Raw genomic sequence first — 13,143 nt, forward strand, 5'->3', positions numbered from 1 at the left:
AGTATAAATCAGTGTAGTATATAAAGGCAAATGGGAATACATGAACATATGTCGAAACCTCACTTCAATATTCAGAGGCTGGAAATGCTTTTATCTTTTTAATGTACTTTGAGCTATTAAATGTATAGTTTAAAAGATTTTCTCATACAGGTTTGAGTGTTCCTATTGAGTAATCTGATAATACTTTACAATATTGTGCAAAGCTGAACTTATCGTAAGCATTTTTATTTTTAAAAAGGGAGAGTTGTGAATAAATATTACATTGGTTTTGAGCATTTATGTGTTTTGGATACATTTGTTTGATATTATGAAACATTTCAGATGTTGATATTACTGAATGATGGAATATATAAAAAGCACGGGATAAAGTGTAATCTACTGCATTATTAGAAAAAATTAAAGTAGAGGCTATATTTTACAGTGTCGTCTTTCAAATCTAGCCATGCTGTAAACTGATGTTTGCTGTATGCTCCTCCTGATTTGAAATAGATGAAAGAGAATGAACCTTTAATCACCATGGTTCACACTATGATTGAGAACTCGGCGCTAAGACCACAACTGTACCAGCAAGTAAGGTCTTGGATAGTGAATGAAATTGCTTTATCATCTGCAAAAATTTTCCTTAGTGACAGTTTTGGTTGTTCCTCAGATTTGTTCATAACATTGGTGTTTCTCTTATTTGCTTTGGAAAACCACAAGTCATCCATGCTTTATAAAATGCTGCAGTATCGTTAGCATGGCTTTTGCTGCGTTTTTGTTGTTAAGTATTAAATGTACACTTTGAATAACTTTTTCTGTCTAGATGATTTAATTAGTTGATGTTTTATGCAGGTGTCCAGTAAATTCATCAAACTTCCAATAAGCTTCCAACATTTGTCTTAGCATGATTCTCTGCAATTAGTGTTCAAAGGTGCTTCTTTCTTTTGACCACTACAGAAGCATGTGAGTGGTGTTTACCTGGTCATTTCTGGCAATTTTGTTTTGTTCTAGGAAGTGGATTTACAAGTTTTTGTTTGCACCTACCAAGCCTTTAGCCACTGAAGAAAGGAAGGATCAAAATTACTTTGATCTGGGGATTGTAAATCCAAAAGGCAGTGTCTGTTCATAAAGTCACAGCAGACTTAACCGTGCACAATTACAGAGTATCTAGTGATGGTTGTAAATGGTAAGATGGAAGAAGAATCAGAAATGTGAATGGAAATATTGTTTCTGAGTTGAGACCTGCATTAACTTATGAGCATGGCCAATACCTATCTGTTGGCACTGCAGTGTCTTAGGGATACTGGGGCTTAATAGCTCCTGTCACATACAGCAAATGTTTAAGAAGTTTCTAGCCTCAACTACACAAAGATGTTGTGCTTATGTGAATTACTATGATATTTTGCAACATATGAGGTGTGCAACTCTGGCTGCCAGTCAGAAGGGAATATCTGACCAGTTCCCTTACACGTGTATTTATGCCCTTGTAAGCCACAATGACATATAAAGGTTGCATTAGTTTGAAGTAAGGGAGGCATTCTGCCACATAGACCAGTCGTTTACTAGTGATAAATGCTTCGCCATGTTTCTAAAAAATGCCACAGCTTAATTTCATGTTTCATTTTATTTTGGAAGTCAGCACTGCTTGTGATCCAGAAGAGTTGCAAGAAAAATCTCAACTTTGCAAAGGAAGTTGGGTTGTGAGTGACTTTGATTTCAGGATCATCCAATTTATGCTCCTATGTGCAAAGTAGGCGCTTTAACATAGAACCTGAAGGAACTGTTTGGGAAAGGAATGGGAGAACTAAGGTGCCCTTGAGCCTTAAATGAAATTGGGTGCTTGGGCTTTGTTTGTTTTAAAGAAGTGTAGCTGTTATGATTTTTTGAAAGCAAATCAATTCTCTGTGATAGAGTATGTAAGACAAGTAAGTCAACAGAGATATAGTGAACAGAGGAGTGCTGTGGATGTGTCAGGGTAAACTAGCTCAGCTCCTAATATTCACAGCGTCACATTTGAGGTATAGCTGCACCTGGGCTAGCCTGCCCACTTATTTAGGGATACCAAAAAATTCCACAGCACCATCTTGATGTAGCTGTGCTGTCAGCTAACGTATTGCTGCACAGCACTGCCGTCACCTCATAGACACACCTGCTGCTTCATATTTGACACTGAATAAGCACCTTTTTTGACATTCTTGTCAAAGAAACAGTGAATCTAACAGGTCATGAAGACTGAGTAACCTTTTGTCACTAGAGATTTGGTCTCTTCAGGTCAGAGTGTTTACGACATGTTGGCAGGCTTGTGCAGAAGAACCCGTGTATTGCATAAGCTGGAGAGCAGCAAGAACTGCTTTCACAGCTGAAGTCTCCTCTATGAGATGTGCATTAAAGGACTTCCAGGAAAGGATAAAAAAAAAAAATACACTCATAGCTTCACTGCCTAGGTAGTCTTCTAAATTCCTGTCATGCAAAACTAACCTGTTTAAAATTCAGGCAACTTATTTAAAGTTTAAACAACGTATAATTTTTATTCAAATAAAATAGATTGTTTTTACCAATCATCTTTCCCACTGCAGTTTTAAAGAAATGGAAACAATTGGGAAAAGTCTCTGTGTAGGCAACCGAAACCTGTTGTGTTGTCAACATGAAAAAGTAGTTTCTGTTGACCATAACTATTCCTGCAGGTAGAGGGAAGAATCTTTCTTTGCTTCAGTTTATTCAGTTCAGTTTTATGACTGAGCTCATTTAGTATTAAGCAAAGGAAAGCAAGAAAAGCTTGTATTTAATTAAAAATTAAGGTGTCTTGCTTCCTGTTTGTTTGTAATGGTTGGTTCTTCAGTAAAATACCTAAAATATATACTACTTCATATATGTTATTTATAAGAAATATTTGTTTGTGATTTGTTACATCTTCACAGTTATTTAAACCACTTTGACTTCCATCAGTTTCCTCTCCAGACTGTGCTGTAAATTTATAATTGTAAGCCAGGGCAATGATTCCATAGATACAGACAAGAAAAATAGAGGCATTTACAGTCTGGACCCATTTCTACCTTGTTGGTTTTGTTTGTTTGTTTGTTTCTCTCTAATGCTAGGTCAGAAGTGTTAATCTTGTTTTCTAAAGCAGTATATGCTGATTTTTAAAACTAGAATTATCGTCAGTTCCTCTTCTGTCTATGAGTTCCCTAAAGGGGGAAAAATGAAAATCTGAATGCAACAAGCTAGCGTCCAGGTCTTTGCTTGGATAATTGTTCTTCATACATTAAAAGTATATTAAAATAGTACTTGATTTAGTGAGATCTTGTTTATGGCATACATTATTATTATTGTTGTTGTTGTTGTTGTTGTTATTGCAGCTGCATACATTTAAACTGTTATGCATGTTAGATTTTAGGATTTGTAGGCAGAAGTATTTTTCAGGATTGGTTATGAACACACAAGATGATTGTATTTGAGCTAAAAAATCCTCTATTTCCAATTTGTATTTGAAATGTTATCTGTTGCATTATGCAAAATTAGAGGAGAATCTTGCTTACTGTGGGGTAAATGCCCATTTGCCCTGCTTCCAGTTAGAAAGAAATACTTTTAAAAAGAAAAAATAAAAGCCTCTTGGAAGTCCGACTTTAACCTCATGTTCCCCACAAAATGTCCTAGGTTATCTTGTTTTAATTTCCCAAGTACAGTACCTTGCAGAGATGCATATTGTGCTATCAGGGTCTGAAATTTCCTATCATATATTTATTGAATCAGAATGGTTAGCAGAATCTGAAAATAGCTTGTAATGTAATGTAATGAAATACTACTGTCACTTTCATGTTTTTAATATTGACTGCCTAAACAGGTTTAACCCCTCATGTCTCAAGAGACATTTGCCTAATTTGCATTTATTTGGGAAGAAATTTCCCTTTAAGGACATAGAATCATAGAATGGTTTTGTTTGGAAGGGATCTTAGAAGATCATCCAGTTTCAGCCCCCTGCCATGGGCTGGGACACCTTCCACTAGACCAGATTGCTCAAAGCCCCATCCAGCCTGGCCTTGAACACTTCCAGGGATGGGGCATCCACACCTTCTCTGGGCAGCCTATTCCTGTGCCTCACCACCCTCATGGTGAAGAATTTCTGCCTCATACCTAGTCTAAATTTTGCCTCTTTCAGTTCAAAGCCATTACACCTTGTCCTATCACTACCTGCTCTTGTAAAAAGTCCCTTTCTAGGTTTCTTGCAGGTCCCCTTTAGGTACTGAAAGACCACAATAAGGTCTCCCCAGAACCTGCTTTCTCCCAGCTGAACAGCCCCGAGTCTCTCAGCCTCATCTCATCTTATATTGTGTCCATTCTGGTGGATTTGTCCACTTTTCGGATTCATCTGGTAGTGGGATTTTATAGATGTGGACTGTACAGTGAGACTGTAAAGCAGATGACAAATTAATAAGATGGAGATTCAATTTCTTTCTAACAGAAGATGGAGATTCAATTAAGGTCACTACCTTTTCCTGTATAAGACACTTCTAGCCAACCTCTGCGTGTGAAGTTTGCCTTTCAAAAATGATAAGTTCTGTTTGTAGGTAATCAGTGTACTGCCCCTTAATGTTTGAGAGCTGTGCAGTGTATTTCACCATGTTAAGAGGAATGGACTTTTTTGTATTCAAGTAGGCAAATGTCGAGGAACAGTGTAGAAGTCAGCAGCAAGTCATGTCAGTGGTTCAGCAGGTGGCACTCTTTCTCTGAAATTACTGTCCTGGTATTTGTATGAATGATTTGTAGAGAGAGTCATTTATTGAACGTGATGTAAAATACATATCGATAACTTGATCGTTGGAGCTCTTATGATGCATTCTCCAGGGTTATATGAAGTTGTTAAACTTGTTTGTAACGTGTATATTTTGCCTGCTTCAACTCCTCTCATAATGCAATAGCATTCTACTTTTTTTGCCATAAACTGATTTATAGGTGTGCTGTGGAAAGAGGAGATGCTGTTTTTTGAGAGGTGGATTAAGTGTATCTTACTATTTTTAGGGTTTTTGCGTTAAATCTCTGTAAAATGTGGCAGTAGAAGTGTTCAAATGAAGTGACTCTGTGGCACTGCCTGTTGTGAGAAACTAGTACTGCTGACAAAAGCAAGAAGGTGGCAGCAATTTTAAAAGTGTGATAGGGTTTTAGTAAAAAGAAATAGCACGTGTATAGTATTCTTTGAAAATGTGTGTTCATTTTCTGAATACTTAAAATATATTCCTTTTAGGGGGTAGGCAAGGATAAGGATGCTGAATTGGCAAGCTATTTTAAACTCTGCTATAATTAAGGTTTAAATGCAAAAAAAAAAAAAAAAGTGTCTCTTTTAAAAAAAAGAAAAAAGTAAAAAATACTGGCTTGAAAAATAACATTATGTTTTTCCAGGAGAGCTTTACAAAATGCTGAGCACTGTCTTAGGAAGATGTATTTATCTAATAGGGGATAATCTTACTTTTGTAAAATCTTTCTGTTGTGAAATGTAACTAGGTTTTCTCTATAAGTTAAAGACATTTGGCCATGTTTATGAGTTTCTTTGAAATATTTCCATTCCTCATTTTTCTCTCATTGTGATAAAATCTACAGTTAAAAAACACAACTCTACAACAGTAAGAGTTTTAATAGATACCTTAATTTTTGTGACATTCATAAGGTGCAAAAGTGCTGTGGCTTTTTTCATATTCCAACGCTCATTTTCATAAAATGTCCATTTCAAAGAAAGTTACTGTGTGGTTTTAATACACTATACATACTTTTAAATTGTCACCAGGTGCATTTGCATGAGGTATGTGGACATAATGTCTTGAAATGAAACACTTAAGTGTGTTGAAGATTTACTGTATGTTTGGAATGCTTGTCTGATTAACCCTTCCCTAGTCCTTTTATTTCTAAGTGTCCTTTAACATGGACTTGTATTTATGTAGGCTTTCTTGCACTATTAAGTCACAATGACTTAATTATAACAGGTACATGAAAGGAAGGCATCTACGTTGGGGCCAAATGCACAAATGTTTTTAGTTAAATAGAATAAAAAGGTTGATAGTGTTATGCCAGTACTTGCTGTACAGCATATCAAGTAGTCACTGTATGTTATAGTCTGTTCTAAAATGGGGCACTATCTTTTTTCAGGTTAAATATTTTTAAATCTTGTTACCAGCCAGTTCAGAGACTGAGTTAAGAACTTAATGTGAGGAGCCGTATGAAAGTAGTTTGAGGGTACCTTACGTACTGACTGGCTTGAGGAGACAAGTTTGCCTAGGTCCAAAGATAAAATAGAAGGGTTTTCATTTATGGCATTTTTCATAATACCTTGTTGGAGGGAAGGGAATCCGTATGACAAAGTAGGTATTTGGTGGCACTTTTTGATCGTATGTCTGTAACAAGGTATTTCACATGTATTTTGCATACTTAGGCCATTCTGTTCTGATGTCAGATTCACATCAGAATATTCTTGTGAATACACTTGACCTTAGTGGGCCTGGAATGGTTAATTCCAAGTAGAATGAGCCCCTGTATTTAGAATGCACCTAAGAAAATGTACATAATGACGTATGACTGTATCTAGGTGTACGCTGGCAGTTTCATCTTCCTGCATAATCATGTTTGAATGAGTTAGTTTTACATCTTTTAAAATCCAGTTTGCATTAGAAACATAGCCTGTTCAGTTAATGCAACTTTCTACTGACAGTCTGCTTGACATTCCATTTACTTACCTTCATTAATATATATTGGCTAAAAATATATTGTTCAGTGTGGTATGTTTGACTTGCAAGCAAAAGCTGATTTCTGCATTCAAACTCTTAAGCTGAACAGTACTTTCATTTTCATAGTCCAATTAAGTTGTTTTATGGCGATATTATTCTTCCTTATAGTTAACACAAGAAGAATGTAGGGGTACACTATACAAATATAGAACTGAAGAACTGGATATTGATGTAAGTCATTTGTATTTCTTCTTCCTTGGAAATGCTGGTATCTCTTTCTTTATTTTGATTATTATTTTCTCCTTGAATTTGGGTTTGAAACATATAGGTGATTACCAACAGAAATTGCTTTGTGAAACTGAGGGGCACAAGAATCTTTTTGTAGTAAGCTTCTAACTTGCAGGAAGTATTACATTTTAGACTGAAATTTCGAGAATGATATCCGTTCAAAGGTGAATTACTTCTAGAAAGGAATTAATTACTTTATAAGGGAAAAACTCTGTAGTTGTTCAGTTATAAGCATGAGAGATGTAATTTCTCAGGAAATACAACCGATATGCCAAAACTGAAATTTGGCATGGGTGGTTAGCATTTAGAGTATTGGGTTGCTAGTTAAGAAAGAAAAGGGGCTTGGCGTAAAATTGGTAGTGAAAAATGCACACATACCATGCATAAGTAGGCGCGTCTAGTGTACAGTGCAACTAGGAGTATACATAATGATTTAAGGGTTCTTATTTTAAGAGTAAAAAACATAGCAGGCTTCCAGTGTTATCATAGAGTTAAAGAGAGTAGGACATACTGAACCAAAAACGTTGTTCAAATAGAAAAGTAAACTGCTTCAAACTGGTTAGACTGCACTGAACAGTTATTTGGTGAAACTGGAGCTGGTTTTTGTCATAACCAAGTCTCAACCAGAGCTAAAACAGAACAGAGTATGGATAGTCCTAGTAAATAATTGTTAAAAATTACCACCTGAACTAAACCGTGGGAAGGACTGTGAATGTGTACAAAATTCTTTATAATACTGAGGAATATGTTAATTAAAATGGTATTTAATACCTGTTATTAAGTTGTAAAGGTTTAGCTGTGGAATCATAAATTATATGTTTTGAGCCATGCTGTTACAAGTTATAGTAACACTTATTTCATAGTGTCTCAAGGGGGTTTATTAAGGTTATTTTGAAAATACGAGACTGGAGACTGATACCTTCATAATTTTAGAATACATATTTTGTAGTAATAATATTTTACATATATTCATGTAATGAATTGATCAAGTTATATTTTGATTACTGAAGATGTTAAAATGAAACTCTAATTGCTATCATTTTCTGTTACATACCAGGCTAAGCTTAGCCGTTTGTGTGAACAAGATAAAGTTGTACAAGCACTGGAGGAGAAGCTTCAACAACTACACAAGGAGAAAGTAGGACAATCGTATTTATTACCTAAAATGGATGTTATTTTACGTGCTTATTTTCAGAACATTGATAACTGAAATAAAATGAAAATCAGGCCAATGATGCAGAACATTAAAAATATTTTTTTTTATTGTAATAGTACACGCTTGAACAAGCTTTGCTATCAGCGAGTCAGGAGATAGAAATGAATGCAGATAATCCCGCAGCCATACAAAATGTAGTCTTACAGAGAGATGACTTGCAGAACGGACTACTTAGCACTTGTCGAGAAGTATCACGAGCTACCGCAGTAAGTAATACGTTCTTGCCAGTAAAACTCAATGAACCATTAAACAATTATCTTCATGTTCATATTGTTAATTGGGTTGTCCTTGGTTATTTTTCCTTACATTCCAACAAAACTCAGTTGTCTTTTACTTGCTTGTATTTTTGTCAAAGTGATCTTTTTACTATATTCATGGAGTAGTCTGTCTTATTTTTTTGGCCAGGAATGAATACATACTTCAATTGGTGTGGTAATTTTAATCTTTATAATATGAAAAAATGATTACAGAAGAAGTAAATAATGCAAATAAGGTATTTTATATGATGGCAAAACAGTGGCAAGCACAAACTTCATCAGATATGCAGATGATAGGTGACTTATTTTAAGCAAAAGCAGCTGCAGGATGTAAAGAAGAAAATATTATACTGTGAGTGCACAGTATATTTAAAAGATCTTTCAAGTTATGCACTTTTGCACTTTCAAACACCTTCTAAAAAAAAAAAAAAAAAGGAAGGGAATTGCTGTTTACTGTCATTTTCCACTTCATGATGGTTTCTACACCAAAATGACAAGGCAAAGAATAAAATTTGCCTATTTACATATATATCCAAAAGGGTATTTCATTGTCAAATTCCAGTGGTTTGCTGTGGTGAAACTGATACACAATAGGCCCTGAAATACTGGTTGTAGTCTGAATATTAGGCTATGTTGTAAAAGGAATTGGTTGGATGAGGAAAAGGGAATCAAGGAAAGGAAAACCTCAAGATATACTTTACCTCATTAACTTTTTAATTTATGCTTAATTGGTTAAGTTGCTTGATGTAGGCTTAAAAAGTGAAATGGCAGAACTGACCTCAAAGAAGATTTTCTTTTTGCACCTTCTTCTTTCTGGTGTTTGTTGTTTCACATATATAAAATAATGCTGTATTAGCAGGCCTGGGACCTTCACTGATAACCTTACAGGCAGGGTTGGATGACTTATATTTGTCTCAGGTAATACATTGTATATACATGCACATGATGTGCACTCAGCCGTATGTATTCTATGTGATAAAAGAGACAAATTTGCTCAATTTTTGTAGGTTTTCTGCCTTGGTGGAAGGACAGCTTAAGACCCACAGGCCTGCTCACTATAAAGACATATTCTGAAGATTTTCCCCTTGCCTATCATTTTTGTTTGTGAAAAGGCAAAATGCAGTTTATTTGAATTCCACTCAGAATCACTAGCATATCAAAAAGCTCCTTAAACATTGTATTCTCTAAAATAAATATTTATTTATTGCTGATATCTGTCTATGCTTTATTTCCTGAAGTTTCATGTCACTGAATAAAGAAAAATATATTTATTTTTTTTACTTGAATGTGCTTCTGTAATTCGTTACTTTTGTTGTATACTTAGGAACTGGAAAGAGCTTGGAGAGAATATGATAAATTGGAGTATGATGTAACTGTAACAAGGAACCACATGCAGGAGCAGCTTGATCGCCTTGGAGAAATTCAGGTGTGGCATGGGTCTTAAAGTGCACTTAAGTCACTTTCATTTTCTGTGATTTTGTTTAAAAACAACACAAATGAAAAACGGTGGATATGTGATGCATCAGCTTACAAGGTATAAAAAGAAATTAGAAGTTCGTAAGTTCTGAGCAAGTCGTCATTTTTTGTATTTTGGAAAAACACCCGATTTTCTGTGTCTGGAAGCCTCTTCTTTCTGTTTCAGTGATGGTGTCCAAAATGGGGTAGTTTTCTCAGAACTTAATTGCTATGACAGTCATATTACATCTTTACAAAAATCCTTCTATTTAACGGAATATTTTAAAATGTAATTAAATCGTTCTATCAGAATAAATTATCATTCAAAATATTCTAGGCATTGCTTCAGATCTTACAAATGAAGAGTTCTGACGCGTATCTTCTTACCTTACAGCGCTGTGCTGTGGAGGATTGGACAGCTAGCATAAGTTCTGAATTTCTAAGGAGATATTTCTGTGAGATGTGCAGACAGATGTGCATACATTATGTGGAATAGGCAGATGGGTGTGGTCCATGCTGGGAGGCATTAAAGGCTCCAGGGATTGATCTTCTATGCAGCTATGAAAGGGACATTACAAGAAAGCCCAGGAGCTGAGAAATTCATGTTACGCTGTCCAAAGCATGCATGACTGTGAATGCAAATAGGCCCGGAGTTCATACGCTAGTATGCAAACACAGTGCTCATCTCCAGCTATTTTTGGGCTGGAACTGATGATTCCTTTTCATTTGTTGTATGCAGGTCTCCTGCGCAAAGTTTGCTTGGATTTTCTTTCAAGACAGTGAATACAATTCTGTTCTTAAGTGGAGTTTGAACTAGCAAATTGCTGTCAAGTAACTGACACACTATGAAATCAGTTAATCTTACTATTTTTGTTTCTGACAATATTTGAATGTTGTAGTTTTATGGCAGAGTGTCTGTCAGTACTGCATTTTATTTTCCTTCATTGGGAAAGGATACACAGTGTAGCCAAAAGAAATAAAAAGGTTTTCTGTTTTTTTTCCACTTGCAATGTATTCTAATTTATTGCCTATATATGCTGTTTATTTACTGGCAGACTGAATCAGCTGGGATACAGCGTGCTCAGATTCAGAAGGAACTCTGGAGAATTCAAGATGTCATGGAGGGTTTAAGTAAACATAAACAGCAAAGAAGCTCTTCAGAGGCAGGTAAACTGATTGGTTTTATCTTGTAGGAATTGAGATGGCATCCTATACATTTTTAAAGGATAAGCTCCATAGTTGCTTTTGTATATTTGAAAAAGTTGTACAAGTGCTGAGAAAATAAGAAAGCAATCATCTATTTTTACATTGATGGTTTGTATATTTGTTTGATAGCAACAGGTTATAATTCATATTTTAAAAGCTGCTTATTGAAAACAATTTTTCTCTTTCTTTCTGTATCTCTCCCCCTCCCACAAACAGGCATCATGGTATCAAGGACATTTTCAGCTCTTAAATATAAAAATGAGGTATGGTTTTAGCATATTTACTATTTTAGCATAACTGAATTTCTAATATACCTATGATAAAAATGAACATTATTGTAATTGTTTTAAGGATGACTGAAGTATGTATTCAGTATGTTTCTGTGAAAATACTGCATTATGAATTGGTTTTAAAGACTGATATCTCCACTAGTAATTCTAGCACTTCCATTTGTTCTGTTTCTTTATCTTCTCACTGGTATGTCTCTTTTTTCCGTTTCTCACCTTTTCCTCTCCCTAGGCTCTTACCCTAGAAATACATACCCTCATTTATGGATTTTTTTTTCTACTCACCACACTTCTCATGGGAAAAAATACATTGCCTTATATGTCTGTTCACATATTGAGCCTGGTTCTCAGATGGCCAGAGCACCCACACGAAGACCTGAAACTGTGGGTGCTCACAAATGTTCAGTTCATCTGAAAATCGGGCTAGAAGTTACAGTTTTAAAGGGACATTGTCATTGGTATCTAAAGTGTCTGCAATATACATCTGGCTTACAGAACTTTCTGAAAGTTTAATTTATGTACAAATCTTTAAAAATATACTGAATTTAATTTTTAAAAGGACGATTCAGAGAGTTCGTATGTGTCCAACAGAAAGTGCAGGTGTTAGAATTGAAATTCTTGATATGGCTGAATAATGAAACGATTAAAGTATCTCAGTCTAGGTGGTAGTAATAAAATGGAAACAAACAAACAAACCAAAACCAACCAAACAAAATCTGTCTTGACTTTTTTTTTTTTTTTTTTAGTGTGACATTGTCCCTTTAATTCCAAAATCTATAGCTGGTGTAGCTATGGTAATATATTTTCTTTTTAAGTTATAAATAATTGTAACAGGTGTGCACATCTAAATAAGGTGACTATTCTACAATCTTTAGGAAGAGGAAGTAGTCCCACCTCGTCCTCCACTCCCTCGGTCCTATGACTTTACAGAGCATCTTCCCATAATCCCCCCTCTGCCCAGTGATAGCAGCTCCTTGCTCTGTTATAGCAGGGGCCCAGTACATCTGCCAGAAGAAAAGAAGATTCACCAAGTTCAAGGATATCAGAGAAATGGATCTTACTGTGTAAGTGGCTTAAACTGCCACGTTGTTCTTGAAGCATCCCCCTTCCTTTGGACAGTCACAATTTTTATTTTGTCATCTGGCTACTTTTGTGTTATGCTTTTACTTTTGGCTACTTAGTTTTATTTATAGCTCCATCATTTGCTCTTCACATTTCCCTGTCATGTATTCTGTGCATATATAAAGAGTCTTAAGACTTAAATGCCTGTATCTGAGTAAATCTCAGAAAACTAGATTCTTATAAAACCCTGGGCTCAGAATCAGTTTTTGCTGAAGCCTTGTATAAATTTCCTGAAGATGATTTAAAAGAAAAAAAAAAAACCTCTGCATTTTTATGGCTATTTTTTTCTGTGATTTCTGAAAGTCTGCAGATGTTACTCAAATTAACTCCAAGGAAATACTGCTGCAATAGCACTTGAGCAATGAAAGATTGTCTTCAAGTGAGAGCAGAGTCATCACAAAATAACTATTTTGAGTCTTAAGACACAAATGCTTGTACAAAATGCCTGATTATTTACCTTGTAACTTGTCGTTCCTCAGGGTCCTGATTATAGGCTTTATAAGAGTGAACCGGAGTTAACTACAGTAGCAGAAGTGGATGAGTCTAATGGTGAAGAAAAAACAGAACAAATTTCAGAATCAGAATCTACTGCTAAAGGTTTGTCCCCCAGGCATGGTGGTTAC

At 35.4% G+C, this 13,143-nt stretch overlaps 1 protein-coding gene across 19 annotated transcripts in view; it reads left to right on the forward strand.

Moving 5' to 3' along the window:
* Positions 1-13,143, forward strand: part of PLEKHA5 (pleckstrin homology domain containing A5) — a 174,246-nt gene that overhangs the window by 142,853 nt on the left and 18,250 nt on the right. For 6 of the 19 annotated variants that reach the window (XM_071815575.1, XM_071815571.1, XM_071815566.1 and 3 more), the window contains 9 exons: positions 490-570; positions 6,858-6,920; positions 8,035-8,115; positions 8,250-8,399; positions 9,775-9,876; positions 10,961-11,072; positions 11,328-11,374; positions 12,274-12,462; positions 13,000-13,117. In XM_071815575.1, coding sequence (XP_071671676.1) covers positions 490-570; positions 6,858-6,920; positions 8,035-8,115; positions 8,250-8,399; positions 9,775-9,876; positions 10,961-11,072; positions 11,328-11,374; positions 12,274-12,462; positions 13,000-13,117 — 943 coding nt within the window. Of the gene's footprint in view, positions 1-421; positions 571-6,857; positions 6,921-8,034; positions 8,116-8,249; positions 8,400-9,774; positions 9,877-10,960; positions 11,073-11,327; positions 11,375-12,273; positions 12,463-12,999; positions 13,118-13,143 lie in introns of those variants that run through there. The other 13 variants (XM_065847209.2, XM_065847153.2, XM_065847163.2 and 10 more) reach the window with 4 other exon arrangements.

This window comes from Patagioenas fasciata, chromosome 1 (assembly GCF_037038585.1).
Source record: "Patagioenas fasciata isolate bPatFas1 chromosome 1, bPatFas1.hap1, whole genome shotgun sequence".
Taxonomy (NCBI): Eukaryota; Metazoa; Chordata; class Aves; order Columbiformes; family Columbidae; genus Patagioenas; species Patagioenas fasciata.